The sequence below is a fragment of the Macadamia integrifolia genome, chromosome 6 (assembly GCF_013358625.1).
Source record: "Macadamia integrifolia cultivar HAES 741 chromosome 6, SCU_Mint_v3, whole genome shotgun sequence".
NCBI classification, from domain to species: domain Eukaryota; kingdom Viridiplantae; phylum Streptophyta; class Magnoliopsida; order Proteales; family Proteaceae; genus Macadamia; species Macadamia integrifolia.
This window is the reverse complement of record NC_056562.1, coordinates 35,987,305-36,003,284: the sequence shown is the minus strand read 5'-3', so window position 1 is coordinate 36,003,284 and position 15,980 is coordinate 35,987,305. Positions and strand designations below refer to the sequence as shown.

Sequence of the window (15,980 nt, the reverse complement as noted above, 5' to 3'; positions counted from 1 at the left end):
CCCCCCCCCCCCCCTTTCCCCTTTTAGCTTTTAACGAATCCCGTAAAATATCTTTGACCAAATGAATGCAACATGAGTGGAACTTCTTATTCTTCCCCTTCTGCCTTATTCTGAAGAAAATCCTGAGTTCTCTTCTTATCTTTTTTGGTCTTGTTGGCTATTGGGAACTAATAAGAAATACTTTTGGTTACTCTTTCTATTTCATTGATTTAAAAATGCCTTGTTAAATGTAGGCTACTTCTATTCTACTACAAGAATTTGTTGGTTGCATAGAATAGCTTGGTTTACCTACCTGTCTTGACACACTTCAAACTGATTAGAAGCTTTGAGACCTTTCTGTTGTGACTCCATTCGTGATTAATCTGATGTTCCTAGATTACATATTAACTCCCTTGCAGACTGCCTACTCAATTGTTCCAGGTGAAGGTTCAACATTTTTCTTAGATGTTTTTATGGAAGAACATCAGAATGCAGGAAGGATATTTAATCCTCGGTCTCTGTAGATACTTTTGCTTATGCATGTATGGTTGACGAGTTCTTCATAACTAAAAACCTGCTGAATAATTGTGTGACGTTGAATTTGTAGTGTTCCTCTTAGCTTTGACAATTCATTGCACAACCAATGTAAATGAAAACTTCCCTTTCTGCAGTAGCATGTACAGTATGAATTCTTCACTCTCATTTCTCTCTTTGAAGAACTGAGAAGACAACTTACTCCTATACATAATTTATTTGATCTTTCAAAAATATTTCGGAAAAATTTCCCTCCATGGATGTTTTTTGATTGTTGTCTTTAGTAGATGATTTCAGTTGTTAAAAAGTTAGGTGTCGTAGGACATGGAGGGATACAGTAAAAATGAGGGTTGAACTGGTGTGAAAGATGTCAATGCTTGTTTAGTAACCATAAACATGGGCTTAAATACGAGTTAAAATGATGCAACAGATTTCATTTCATCAATAGAAGTTAGTTGACAAATGCAATACAAGCTCGAGATGAGATGGAAGATAACTCTTTCCAATGGGTTAAGATGGATGAAAGAAGATATGGAAAGCTATACAATGGGAACAGCGATTTACCAGGTATGTTACATGAGATTTACAAGTCCGTGTTGCCAAATTTTAATCCCAGATTTCACCCATATACTGCTGTTAATCTAAGATTTCTTTGAAATTTTCAGATTTTATAAGTAATCTAGCTTCCTAGTGTAATGCAAGACCAGCAGGAAATAGGAAAGGGAATCTATGCTGAAAGTTTCAGTTAAATCAGATGGTTCAAATTTCAGCTAAATAAGATGTTTAAGATTTTGGCTAAATCAGATGGTTAAAACAGTAGATATATGTAGTTTCTATTGACAATTGTAATAGGGGATGATATGGTAATGAAGTTGGTGTTTAGGAAGTGAATTAGCTCACTGATTCGGATTTAGTTTATTATGATATCAGAGCTTTATTTGGTAATGAAAGCAAAATTAGTTTTTAGTTCATGGAAGTTTAAACAAGATCTAGCGGTCACAACATGACCAGATGTGAATGGAGTTTTGCATTAGGGTTAATGAACATATGATTGGAGTTCTGTATTAGAGTTAATGAACATGTGATTCAAAAACATTAAAAAAAAAAAAATTCATTATCAAACTAAGTCCTGAATTTACTCGTAAGTAGCACACATATGCTCTCTTTTGATATGCCTGAAGCTTGAATAAGGAACACTAGTTCACTGCCTGGGGTTGCAAATTGAGTTAAGAGATATGTTGGCTTCTAGATAGATTTTTTTTTTTTCCAGATGTTATTTTTCTATGATGTGTTATATTAATCTTATGGAATGCAATTGGGGTTAAGTGTTCAACAATAAAATTTTTTGTAGTTTTTTTTTCTTCAGTTATTTTTCTATGATGTGTTATATGATAATCTTATGGGATGCATTAGGGAATATATGTTTGTATTTTTTTGTGCCTGATCTTACTAATTACGGGTTTTCCCTTGGCTCTTCAAAGCATATTCTAAGGTTCAGTTCATTCATAATCCCTTATTGTAAAGACCCTAGGCCCATCCTGCGATTAAGTTGAATATAGCTTAGTTTTTTCTGAAGTTCTTTATGGATTTAGTTTTACTTATTTGTTTTAATAATTTAATATTTAATTAATTTGTGATGTAATGAAATCTGAATGTTGATTGCATTTACTTTGATGACAGGAAAACCATTTTCAAATGGAAGCGGAAGATCAACCCTTAATAGTTCAAGTTCAAGTACAGTATATGACCGAGTTCTATTTTTTATTACTTAGCTGAATTTATTTTAATTTACTAATAAATTTTTAGGAGAAAGGTTTGTTGTTTGCTTGCATGGCCCTTGCACCATAGGAGGCCAATGAGGGTATGCAAGGCATCCAACAAGAGGGGCAGGGTGGTCATTTCACCCCCTTGGGTGCGGGGTAGCATGATTAGAAACATTCTTTTTTCCCATTTTTTATATTTATTATTAATTTTAATAACATTTTTTTTTATAATGCAATAACATAGTGAGAAGTTTAGAAAATATATGGAAATCAAATTTATCGATTGCAAATATTGAAAATTCTATTGTCACAACAGATTGTAATAAAATAAGTTTATTCAACTTACCAAAGGAATCGGTAAGTATAACATGAAGAAATTTTTCACTTTATTATTATTATTATTTTTTAACTATATAATTTTTTTAATAGGTCATGAGGAGCCCTATTTAATAAAGTTGAAGGGAAAGGGAAAGTATAAACAAAGAGACTTGAGAGATGGTATGATGGGCTTTAACGCTCCACATTTTGTTCACATTTTTTAACTAAATCTTATCTGTTGTGTTTCTAATTTTTTTCATTAAATGTATCCACAGGAGATGAGGCCGTTAGTTTGGAAAGGCATCTCTGGTTTATTAGAGAAGTGAGCTATGCAATTCCAAATTTGAGAAAATTGCACAGTTTCAATTTTCTACTACAGATGACGTAAGATTTTATTGCGAAGATTCTTAGAATTCCTAGTGTAATGAATAATGTAATACTCATGAACGTTCAAATTAGGGTGATCTTATGAAACTAGAGTCCAATGCAGGGAATTGGAGGGTGAATTTATGCTTAAAATTTCAGCTAAAATCAGATGGTTAAGACAATAGATATGGGTAGTTCCTAGTGACAATAGGAGTAGGGGTAATATGGTAATTTCGGGTACTAAAGTTAGGGTTTAAGAAGCGAAATTAGGTCTCTGATTTCAGATTTAGTTTATTATAATATCAGAGACCAGCTGATAATGTAAAACTCATGAAGTTTCTGATTAGAATGATATTAATATAACACAAAAATCAAGTGGTTGAATGGGTGAAACTAGGGTCTGAGTGTAGGAATTGGAGTGTGAATCTATGCTGAAAGTTTCAGCTAAATCAGAGGACTAAAACAACAGATATGGGTAGTTCCTGGTGACCATAGGAATATGTTGTAATATGGTAACTTCTAGTGCTGAAGTAAGGGTTTAGGAAGTGACATTAGGCCTCCGATTTCAGACTTGGTTTATTCTAATATCAGCAGCTTTGTTTTTTAATGAAAACAGAATCATATTTGACTTAATGGAGGTCTAAAAAACAGCTTAATGGAGGAGTGTATAATGGAAAAATTAGAAACATAACAAGTTCTGGCAGTCACAACAGGATCCGATTTTGATCGAGTTCTGTATAAGGGTTCATGAACATGTGATTCAAATCTCAAGACAATTGGATGACTGGTTTGCTTCATCTAAAAAAAACTCTTATATATGAATGTCTAGAATATAGGGTTTTAGTTGCATAAAATTAATAATTAAGCTTATTTGTAGATCCATCTGGGCGTCTCACTACTAGGTGTCAACTGGATCAGATGCCAGTCCCTCCCCCTTATCACTTACTAGCTTCACTGTATAAGACAAGTTGCAGCAACAACTCTTAGTTGTTTTGCAGAAATCGTGGGCCACAAAACAAGCCCCCCTCTTTTGCTTTTATTGAATAAAAAAGAGTTAGAATCTAAGTAGGAAAGCCACCATCTATTTTAACTTAAATTGAGCCGTAAAGTCCTAGTAAAAGCCTATGAATTTAAGTAAGCTAAGAAAATAAAAAACCCAAACCCAGAGTTGGAATGTGAATTCCCCCTAACCTAACTTGGTCTATCCATAGACAATAACAATAATTAAATAAAATCTCTTATATTGAACTAACAATTGGACCGCATTGGACTAGGTTCCGTTGAGCTAAAACCAAAACATAGCACATGTAATAAAACCAAGTATAGAAAGCAAATAAACATAAAAAGACTAGGCCACAACTTGGCCTCTCTTGTTGTTCTCTTCTTCTTACGGATGTAACTTAGATGATGCCATAGAGCTTAAGATCATAGGTCGAGTAGCATCGCTTGGCATCGTAAGTTTCTTGTTATAGAAAACGATAGGATGTTCCGTTTAGACACCTCCCAGATCAATATGTGAAGCACCAACATCAAATACTCGGTCAAAATCTAGTAGGCGTAGTAATAGTGCCTCTGTCATTTTCTTATTGATAAGATAAAAGACTCTTATTGCCGCGATTGTCCATTCGAACTTGCCCTTATTGAAAAAAGAGTTAGAAATTTGCTGTAAAAATGGGTTTTAAGGAAAGTATCAGTTGCCAAACAGACTCTAAGGGGTTTAATTGTCTTTGTAATTATCTAGAACTTTCTTTATTTTTATAAATAAAGAGGGCTGGTATCATATTTGACACAAGTTATTTACATCATCCGACATGGTATTAAAGCCATCGGATCCAAAACCCTAAGGGCTCTCCCTCTTCTCCATCTCTTTCTCTCTCCCAGCGCCTCCTTCCATTTGCGCCTCCCTCCATATCTCTTTATATGCTTCTCTCGCCTGGTGGGAGCTTCTTAAACCGCCAAAAGGGGTTCTAGTCCCATCCACCCTTCCCCTGGGCTCTCAGACTCTCTTCTACAATGATCTGAGAGACCCAAACCATTTTTTTCATTGCCAATATGTTTTTTCCCTACTCTGTACTCCGATTGTCTTGATGTTTGCTGCGATTGGTGCTCCTTATCCTTGTAGTGGACCAATGTTATGCACGAACCAATTTTTCATTTGATGTCTTTATTTTAGAGCTATCCCCAAAATCGATTTCTTAGGGTTTTTTCCCTATATCGACTTTTGGGTTTTCTAGACTTTTCTGGTTCTTTTGTGCTTTCTTTATCTTTGGCTAGTGTCTCTTCTATTTACACAGGCCCCTTGAGTAGCAACCATCTCTACTAGTTCGTTTGCTTCTACTAGCGGAGGCACCATGGCTCTTCCCACCTTCTTATGCTATCAAGCTGTGCTATCAAGCTTGATGGCATAAACTACCTTATGTGGTCACGCCTAGTTTGCATCTCCATCAAGTCTTGTGGCTATTACGGGTACCCAACTTGAACGTCGAAGCGTTAGACCACCGATCTTGAGATTAACAAGTGGGAGTGTCCCAACTATCTAGTTATGGCCTTCCTTGTCAACTCCATGTTGCCACAACTTTCATGTGGCTATCTCCTCGATTGTGCTACAAAGATTTTGAAGTCTGTCCGAGATATCTAGTACCAGGGGGGGATTGATGCTCAGGTCATTGAGGTTCGCCAGGAGGTTCGTGATCTGAGGCAAAGAGGGTTCACTCTGTCATAGTACTACTATGAGCTGTGGACATTGTGGATTGAGATGGACTTCTATGAGGAGTATACTCCTTCCACCCCTATAGATGTCACCAGTTTTTAGAAACGAGAGGACAAGATTGAGGTCTATGACTTTCTGGCAGGTCTGAACGTGGAATTTGATCAACTGCGGTCCTTGGTTTTGAGTCGTACCCCTTTCCTACCTTGGATCAAGTCTTGTGGCTATTACGGGTACCCAACTTGAACCTCGAAGCGTTAGACCACCGATCTTGAGATTAACAAGTGGGAGTGTCCCAACTATCTAGTTATGGCCTTCCTTGTCAACTCCATGTTGCCACAACTTTCATGTGGCTATCTCCTCGATTGTGCTACAAAGATTTTGAAGTCTGTCCGAGATATCTAGTCCCAAGGGGGGATTGATGCTCAGGTCATTGAGGTTCGCCAGGAGGTTCGTGATCTGAGGCAAAGAGGGTTCACTCTGTCATAGTACTACTATGAGCTGTGGACATTGTGGATTGAGATGGACTTCTATGAGGAGTATACTCCTTCCACCCCTATAGATGTCACCAGTTTTTAGAAACGAGAGGACAAGATTGAGGTCTATGACTTTCTGGCAGGTCTGAACGTGGAATTTGATCAACTGTGGTCCTTGGTTTTGAGTCGTACCCCTTTCCTACCTTGGATCAAGTCTATGTTGTGATCCAACTTGAGGACAGTTGATATACTACTGCGCTTCATCCTGCTGCCACTCCTATAGAGAGATCTGCACTTGTCTCTGACACCCAGTCTCTTAGTGCAGCCCCACAGTCTGGTGGCTTCCATACTAGGACTGATGTATAAAAGTCACTTAATGGGCTTTTTTTTATTGTAAATAAGCCTTGGGTTGGGTTATGTATGTATTGGGCCTTTGATCCCATTAGTTTTTTTTGTAATGGGCCACTTTAATGGGCCTAAAGTATGGGTAGAAAGTAGAAAAACGGGATCAAAATCTGTTTTGAGTTAAGAGTCCTATTTTTGAGTCTATTTCCTTTGTTATTTCAGTTTCCTAGTCAGTTTAGGTTTTCCAATTAGTTAAGAATTGGGTTAGGCCTTTCCTTTTTAGGGTTTGAGTCTTCTATATAAGTTTGTAAGGGGCTACAATATTGAATATGAATTTATTAATGAAAAAAGATGGCTTATGTTGTTGTGGGTGAGATGTCTAAACCAGAGATTGAGATGCCCATTCACTAATTCTTCTTTCCCCCTTCTCAACCCTCCATCGAATTCTCTTTCTTTTCTTTATTCTCTTATTTTTTTTGTTTATTCATTCTTTCGGTCCCTGAATTTGGTTTATATTGAATTTAGTAAAGATCCTGCCAGGGATTGGATCACTTGTGATTTGATCTTACCTTACTAGTTAAACACGTACGGTATTATGTATCGTTACCCCTTTTTTTTCATGCCTGAACCATGAACTTACTATGGTTCTCCCCTGGCTGGTTAGCTTTTCAAAACTTATTCTATAAGGTTCAATTCATTCATTATCCCTTAATTGAAAAGACCATAGGCCCATCCTACGATTAAAATGAATATAGCTTAGTTTTTTCAGAAGTTCTATGGGGATTTAGTTCTGCTTATTACTATCTTATTTATGTTGTTGGTGGTTAACTTATTATATACTTATTTGAATTAATAATTTAATATTTTAATAAATTTTTATGTTATGAAATCTGAATTGTGATTGTATTTTCTAATTAAATTTACTTTGATGACAGGAAAAAAAGTTTTCAAATGGAGGTTGAGAACCTGGAATTAATAGTTCAAGTTCAATTAAATCTAAATACAGGAAATCATACGTCAATTGGAAGAGGATTTGGTTTTCCAGTGGACATCAGTAATCCTTTTACATTCACTCATTCCATTTTAATGACTACTACACTCAAACATGGGAATCCTTACCCACATATCTTTATTTTGTAGCTTCGAATGATACACCAACATAAGTCATGAAACCATGGACAAATACATGGGTTCAGGGATCCCCAATTTTGGTTTTTGATAAGATCACTAATTTGTGGGCATATATAAGGCGTGAAGGAAATGGTGTCATTGTGAGTAATGATAATGGTAGACCTTATTCTTCTACTCCGGAACTAAAACGTGCAACAAGGTTCATTTTTTTCTTATTTACATATCTCAATTTGTTTAATTTACTGATAAATTTTTAAGGAAAGGGTTTGTTGCCTGGTTGCGTGGCCTTACATCAATATGGGGCCAATGAGGGGGTGCACAGGGCATCCAACAGGAGGAGTGGGTGGTCATTTTGCCCCTTTGTGAGTGGGCACAGGGAATGCGACCAGGAAGCATTCTTTTTTCCCATTTTTTAGTCATTATTAATTTTAATGACACTATTTCTTTTTATATTGCAGTGAATTAATGAAAGGGTTGGTGAATATACATGCATCAAAATTGATGATTGAAAATATTGGACATTTTGTTGTTACAACAAACTCTTTGGAAGTTCGGTTTATTCGCCTTATCATAGGTATTCGTAAGAATAACATGAAGAAAAGTTATACTTTATTAAATTTTTTAAAACTAATTGTTATTTATTGTGTTTCTAATTTTTTTCTGTAGATATATGTAGTTCCTAGTGACAATTGTAATAGGGGATGATATGGTAACGAAGTTGGGTTTAGGAAGCATGTTTTCAAGTATCAGTATCAGTATCGTATCGGCTGAGACTTATCCCGGATCCTTGATCAATCTGGATCAGATACTTGTATCGTTTCAGTTGTAAAACAGTAAAAAAATGTACTTTTTAAGAAAACCAAGGACAAAACCGACCGATACTCACCATTCCAATCCTATCGATCGATTCTGATACTGATCTGTCCCCTAAATCCATGTTAGGAAGTGAAATTAGGTCTCTGATTTCAGTTTTAGTTTATTATAATATCAGCAGCTTTATTAGGTAATGAAAACAAAATTAGATTTGAGTTCATGGAGGTCTAAACAAGATCTAGCGGTCACAACACGATCAGATGTGAATGGAGTTTTGTGTTAGGGTTAATGAACATTTGATTGGAGTTTTGTATTAGGGTTGATGAACATGTGATTCCAAAACACAAAAAAAAATCTCTTTATCAAACTAAGTCCAGAATTTACTCATTATTGGCACACATATGCTCTCTTTTGATATGCCCAAAGGCTTGAATAAGGGACACTAGTTCACTACCTGGCGTTGCAAATTGAGTTAAGAGATAGGTTGGCTTGCTGGATAGATTTTTTTTCCAGATGTTATTTTTCTATGATGTGTTGTATTAAACTTATAGAATACAACGCGGGCCTGGCAGGGTTCTTGATGTACACTATTATGAGTAAACCAAATTTTTAATTACATAATTTAGCTACTTTAGTTACTTGATTGAGTAGAAATAAAATTAGATAAATGGGAAAATGTCACAATTTATCGCAAAAATTCAAGGAAAAATATCAGGACTCGTAGCTCTTAGCGCAGACCAATTCGATCAGCTGTCATGTTTGATCATTAATCCATAGATTTCAAAAGTGAAGAACCATACTCTCTTGAATTCCATTAACAAAGACCTGTTTTCATCACTTCTTCAATTTCAAAAAATGCCGGAGTATACAATTTATCATGATTCAAGGAAATAATATCAATTGAGTTGAAAGTATTTGAAACTTGACTAATCATTTGATTTCCAATTGTTAGTCTTTTGATCTTGATTTCTTTATTTTAAATTGTACTCTATGGTTTATGGCAGTGTTAGGATTGTATAACTCATCTATGACTTCTATAGAGGTAACGTTTTGGTTCAATAATAGCTTAATGGGTGATCTTAAGACTATTATGTTTTGAGCATTATATAGTGGGAGCAGTTCGGACAAGGAAGCTCCAAATGCTGAAGTGGAACATTTGCTAGTTGAGAGGTTTTACTTCACAAAAACGAACAAAAAAAACTCATTATCAAACTAAGTCCAGAATTTACTCATAATTATTATGTGTATGCTCTCTTTTGATATGCCCAAAGGCTTGAATTAGGGACACCAGTCCACTATTGAGGGTTGCAAACTGAGCCAAGAGATAGGTTGGTCTTCTAGGTAGATTTTTTTTCAGATATTATTTTTTATTATGTGTTATATTATAATCTTATGGGATGCATTTGGGATTAAGTATTAAGCTATTATTTTGTTTGTAGCTTTTTTTTCCAGATGTTATTTTTCTATGATGTGTCATATGATAATCTTATGGAAGGTAGTAGTGAATATATGCCCGTGTTTTTGCTTACAGAACAAACCTGTTAAACACGTACTGTATTATGTATTGTTACCTTTTTTTTTTTTTTTTTTTAGTTTCCATGCTTGAACCCTGAACTTACTATGGTTCTTCCCTTGCTGGTTGGCTCTTCAAAACTTATTCTATAAGGTTCTGTTCATTCATTATCCCTTATTGAAAAGACCATAGGCCCATCCTACGATTAAAATGAATATATATATATATATATTAATAGAGAGAGAGAGAGAGAGATGTATATTTTACTATATTATTTATGTTGTTGGTGGTTAACTTATTATTTACTTATTTGTTTTAATAATTTAATTAATTTGTGATATTATGAAATCTGAATTCTGATTTGCATTTCCTAATTACATCCACTTTGATGACAGGAAAAAAATTTCGAAATGGAGGTTCACAACCTGGAATTAATAGATCGGGTTCAAGTCAATCTAAATACGGGAAATCATATGCTGCTTAGATTTGGTTTTCCAATGGACGACAATAGTCCTTTTAGCATTCATGCATACCGTTCTGAGGAATTCTACGCACAAACATGGAGACGCTTCCTCAATTATCTTTATTGTGTAGCTTCGAATGATACACCTGCATATGTCCTGAAACCATGGACATATACATCGGTTCAGGAACAACACATTTTGGTTTTTGATAGGGTCACTAATTTGTGGGCATACATAAGGCGTGAAGGAAATGGTGTCATTGTGAGTAACAATAATAGTAGACCTCTCCTACTCCGAAACTAAAACGTGTAACAAGGTTCATTTTTTTTATTTTATTTGCATATCTAAATTTGTTTAATTTACTAACAAATTTGTAAGGAAAGGGGTTGTTGCCTAGTTGCGTGGCCCTTGCATTAATACGGGGCCAATGAGGTGGTGCACAGGGCATCCAATAGGAGGGGTGGGTGGTCATTTTGCCCCCTTGTGAGTGGGTGCAGGGAATGCGACCAAGAAGCATTCTTTTTACCATTTTTAGTCATTATTAATTTTAATAACACTATTTCTTTTTATATTGCAGTGAATTAATGAAAGGGTTGGTGAATATACATGCATCAAAATTGACGATTGAAAATATTGGACATTCTATTGTTATAATAGACTCTTTGGAAGTTCGGTTTATTCGCCTTATCATAGGTATTCTGTAAGAATAACATGAAGAAAAGTTATACTTTATTAAATTTTTTAAAACTAATTGTTATTTATTGTGTTTCTAATTTTTTCCCATTAACTTGTTACAGAAAATACAATAGAGGAGACGGGGGATATAGCAAGGCTCATCCAATTTATTGCACAGTTACGTGCTTTTATTCCAGAGTTGAACAACTTGTTCAGTTTTAACCGTATGTTGCAAACATCATAAGATTTTATTGAAAAGATTCTTAGAAAGTTACAGATTTTATAAATGATCTAGATTCCTAGTGTAATGCAAGATTTAATAATATGGGGGGAGAATTTATGCTGAAAGTTTCAGCTAATTCTGGGTATTGAAGTTAGGGTTTAAGAAGTGAAATTAGGTCATTGATTTCAGAGTTCAGACTTAGTTTATTCTAATATCAGCGGCTTTGTTAGGTAATCAAAACAGAATCACATTTGAGTTAATGGAGGTCTAAACATCTTTAATGGAGGTTAGTATATAATGGGAAAATTAGAAACATAACAAGATGTAGCCATTAGAATAGGATTAGATTTGATTCAAATTCTGTATTAGAGTTAATGAACATGTGATTCAATTCTCAAGATGACCAGAGGTCCGGATGACTAGTTTTCTTAACATAAAACAAAGACTCTTTTGTATGAATGTCTAGAATCTAGGGTTCTAGTTGCAAAAAATGTAATAATAAAGCTGACTTGTAATGGAATTGATCTGAGAATAAGAATAATAACCCATTACCCAATAGTAGTAGTAAACTAAGAACACAAGATAGATCCACCCTGGCTTCTCACTGCTAGGTATCAACGGGATCAGACACCACTCCCTCCTTGATCACGTACAGATCTTCAATGTAAAAGTCCCGTTGCAGCAGCAACAACTTTGAGTTGTTAGTAGAAATCCCTTATTGTAAAGACCATAGTCCCATCCTGCGATTAAGATGAATATAGCTTAGGTTTTTTTAGAAGTTCTATGTGGATTTAGTTCTGTTTATATATATATTTATTTTACTATGATTATTGATGTTGTTGGTGGTTAACTTGTTATTTACTTATTTGTTTTAATAATTTAATATTTTAATTAATTTGTGATGTTGTGAAATCTGAATTCTGATTGCATTTTTATAACTACATTTACTTTGATGACAGGAAAAAAGTTTGTCAAATGGAAATTATATGCCAATCGGAAGAGGAGTTGGTCTCTCCATGGATATCATACTCCTTTTACCATTCACTGAGGTTAGTGTAAGTTTGTCTATGATGTTGAGTCTAGGTGGTGTTGAAGCTAGCTCATTCATGCTAGTCATCTTAGAGCTATGAGTCAGAATAATGTTCACCAACTCTTCCATAGTTATAATGTGTGACTACTACACCCAAACATGGGAATCTTTACCCACTTATCTTGATTTTTATAGCTTCGGATAATACATCTAAATATATCATGAAACCATGGACATATACATGGGTTCATGGATCCCCCATTTTGGTTTTTAATAGGTTCACTAATTTGTGGCTATACACAAGCTGTGAAGAAAATGGCATTATCATGGATAATTTTCATGGTGGAGTTCTTTTTCTTGCTACTGAACAAAAGCATGTAACAAGTTTCATTTTTTTTTTATTTACATATCTAAATTTATTTAATTTACTAATAAATTTTTAGGGAAAGTGTTTGTTGCCCGGTTGTGTGGCCCTTGCATCAACATGGGGCCAATGGGGGGGGGGTGCACAAGGCATCCAACAGGAGGGGCAGGGTGGTCATTTCACCCTTTGTGAGTGGGTGCAGGGAACGTGACCAGGAAGCATTCTTTTTCCCATTTTTAGTTATTATTAATTTTAATAACACTATTTTTTATAATGCAGGGAATTAATGAACGGGTTGGTAGATATACATGGATAAAAAATGACGATGATGAGTATTGGACAATCTGTTGTTATAACGGGCTCTTTTTTTTTTTTGGTAAGAGTTATGACGGGCTCTTTGGAAATTAGGTTTATTCATCTTATAAAAGGTATTCGTTAGTAGAACATGAAGAAAAGTTGTACTTTATTTGTTGTGTTCTAATTTTTTTCACTAACTTGTTATAGATAACACGATAGAGGAGACGGGGAATATAGAAGGCTCATCCAGTTGAAGAGTTACGTACTTTAATTCCAGAGCTGAACCACTTGTTCAGTTTTAACCATATGCTGCAAGCATCTTAAGATTTTATTGAAAAGATTCTTAGAAAGTTACAGATTTTATAAATGATCTAGATTCCTAGTGTAATGCAAGATCTAGGGGGGGGGGGGGAGTCTATTCTGGAAGTTTCAGCTAAATTAGATGGCTAAAACCGCAGATATGGATGGTTCGTAGTGACAATAGGAGGGGGTGTTATGGTAATATTGGGCACTGAAGTTAGGGTTTAAGAAGTGAAATTAGGCCATTGATTTCAGACTTAGTTTATTCTACTATCAGCGGCTTTGTTAGGTAATGAAAACAGAATCACATTTGAGTTATAGAGGTCTAAACAACATCTCTGATGGAGGTAAGGATATAATGGGAAAATTAGAAACATAACAAGATCTAGCCGTTAGAATAGGATTAGATTTGATTCAAATTCTGTGTTAGAATTAATGATCATCTGATTCAAATCTCAAGATGACCAGATGACTAGTTTTCTTAATTAAAATAAAAATCTCGTGTATATAAATGTCTAGAATCTAGGGCTCTAGTTGCTTAAAATTAATAACAAAGCTTACTTGTAATGGAAGTGATTTGAGAATAAGATTAATAACCCACTACCCAATGGTAGTAGCAGAATAAGAACACAAGATAGATCCACCCGGGCTTCTCACTGCTAGGTGTCAACTGTGTCAGACACCAATCCCTCCTCCTTGATCAGACAAGGATATTCACTTTAAAAGACAAGTTGCAGGATATTCACTGTAAAAGACAAGTTGCAGCAGCAACAACAACTTTGAGTTGTTAGTAGAAATCGTGGGCTACGGAATAAGCCCCCTTTTGCTTTTATTGAATAAAAAAAGAATAGTCTATACATAGACATTATTTAAATAAAATCACTTAAATTGGACCAACAATTGGAACACATTAGACTAGGTTCAATTGAGAGCTCAAACCAAAAACAGGTGACATGAAATAAAACTAAGTATAGAAGGCAAATAAACATCAACAAGACTTGCTAGGCCACAACATGGCCTCGCTTGTTGGTCTTCTTCTTACGGATGTAACTTGGACGACGCCATAGGGCTCAAGATCATATGTCAAGTAGCATCGTTTGGCATCATTGAGTTTCTTCCTATAGAAAGCAATAGGGTGCCCACTGTCCGTCAATACACCTCCCAAACTGATATTTGAAGCATCAGTAGCAACAAATATTCAGTCAAAATTTAGTTGGCATAGTACCGTTGCCTCTGTCATCTTTTTCTTGATAAATAACTCATTATCAAACCATGTCTAGAATTTACTCGTAACTAGCACGCGTAAGCTCTCTTTTGATATGCCGAAAGGCTTGAATAAGGGACATTAGTCCATTACTTGGGTTTGCAAACTGAGCCAAGAGATAGGTTGGCTTTCTAGGTAGATTTGTTTCCTCATGTTATTTTTCCGTGAAGTGTTTATATTTTAATTTTATGGGATGCAGTAGGAATTAAGTATTCAGCTATTATTTTGTTTGTAGCTTTTTTTTTCCAGATGTTTTTCTATGATTTATTATTTGATAATCCTATGGGATGCAGTCAGAATTAAATATTCAGCTGTTGTTATTTGTTCGTTTCGAGGATTCATTTAGTTGGAGTTTATAAAACCTGTTACTTGTAACTTGTAAGGGGAGTTGAACACGGTTATTGGATTTTAAAGCTTTGTTAGTGGGGTAGTGTTGTTCTCACTGATCACAGTCGAGAGATCACAACACATTAGAATAAACCCTGAACCCAAATATCTTTTGGGATCAGTGGGGTATAACCAGGAAATATCCACCTCCTCTCTTTTTCTTTTTTATTCCTTTTTTGGGATGAAAAGATCCTCATCCAGACACCCCCCCCCCAAAGGAAAACTGTTTACATCTGTGGAGACATATATGATATATAGCCACCATGCAACATCTGATGAAGGTTGCAGGAGAATTGGAAAATGGGTTGGGAGTATACACTGTGATCTTGTTAGGCTGAATATTAACTGCTACAACCAACTTGCTGTGGGTGGGCCATAAGAGTATTACCCACCATGGCAAGAAGAAACTCACTTGTTTCAGGTTGGGGGCTCTAATTTGATGTTGGATTTTGTTAAATATGAACACCTTCCTCTCCTAAGATGGGTCTTTTGAAATGGAGATTTACACGTGGGGAATTTCTGGTTTTTGTGGAATTTCAAATTTGATTTTGTTGACATATTCATAGTGCCCAATCTGTAATTTGGAATTAAGAAGCTTTTATTTTGTTTGCAGGTCCTGGGGTAGAGAAAATTACCTGGAAGTCATATTGGTGGAAGATATGGCTTCCAATGCTACTGTATGTCAAGCTCCCATGGCGGTCTACTTCTGATGGAGTCTTCTGAGGGAATAATCCTCTAGACTATCCACTACCTGTGGCCATTCTACAGATTTGCCTTCTTGTCTTTCTCACACACACTATTGCTTATTTCCTCAGACCACTCAGGCAACCTCATGTCATTGCCAAGATACTTGTTAAGTTTATTTATTTATTTTTGAACAAGACAGAAATTATTATTCAAGTAAATCAAGAGAGGAAACTATTGCTCAAGTTTATCAGTTATCTCCTCTGCTGCTCCTCCAGAAGTGAAATCAGAATTCAGAATTGTATTATACTAAATTTGTAAGATAGTACGGTTGTGCCTTTTTTTTT

The 15,980-nt window shown here is 35.3% G+C and overlaps 1 protein-coding gene across 16 annotated transcripts in view; it reads left to right on the top strand.

Annotated features, from left to right (window-relative positions):
* The window catches only part of LOC122081723, an 18,275-nt gene extending 2,397 nt beyond the window's left edge, over positions 1-15,878 (top strand). For 2 of the 16 annotated variants that reach the window (XR_006141178.1, XR_006141175.1), the window contains 12 exons: positions 944-1,080; positions 2,194-2,247; positions 2,706-2,774; positions 2,870-2,978; positions 7,424-7,542; positions 7,629-7,818; positions 8,078-8,193; positions 10,341-10,670; positions 10,987-11,102; positions 11,207-12,356; positions 12,981-13,077; positions 15,563-15,878. Coding sequence is in view for 3 of the 16 variants with exons in the window: in XM_042648941.1 (XP_042504875.1) it covers positions 7,655-7,818; positions 8,078-8,193; positions 11,207-11,261; positions 12,267-12,356; positions 15,563-15,659 (522 nt within the window). In the remaining 13 variants the exon portion in view is untranslated. Of the gene's footprint in view, positions 1-943; positions 1,081-2,193; positions 2,248-2,705; positions 2,775-2,869; positions 2,979-7,423; positions 7,543-7,628; positions 7,819-8,077; positions 8,194-10,340; positions 10,726-10,986; positions 11,103-11,206; positions 12,357-12,980; positions 13,078-13,205; positions 13,256-15,562 lie in introns of all 16 variants that reach the window. The other 14 variants (XM_042648941.1, XM_042648942.1, XR_006141179.1 and 11 more) reach the window with 13 other exon arrangements.
* The last annotated feature ends 102 nt before the right edge of the window (positions 15,879-15,980 follow it).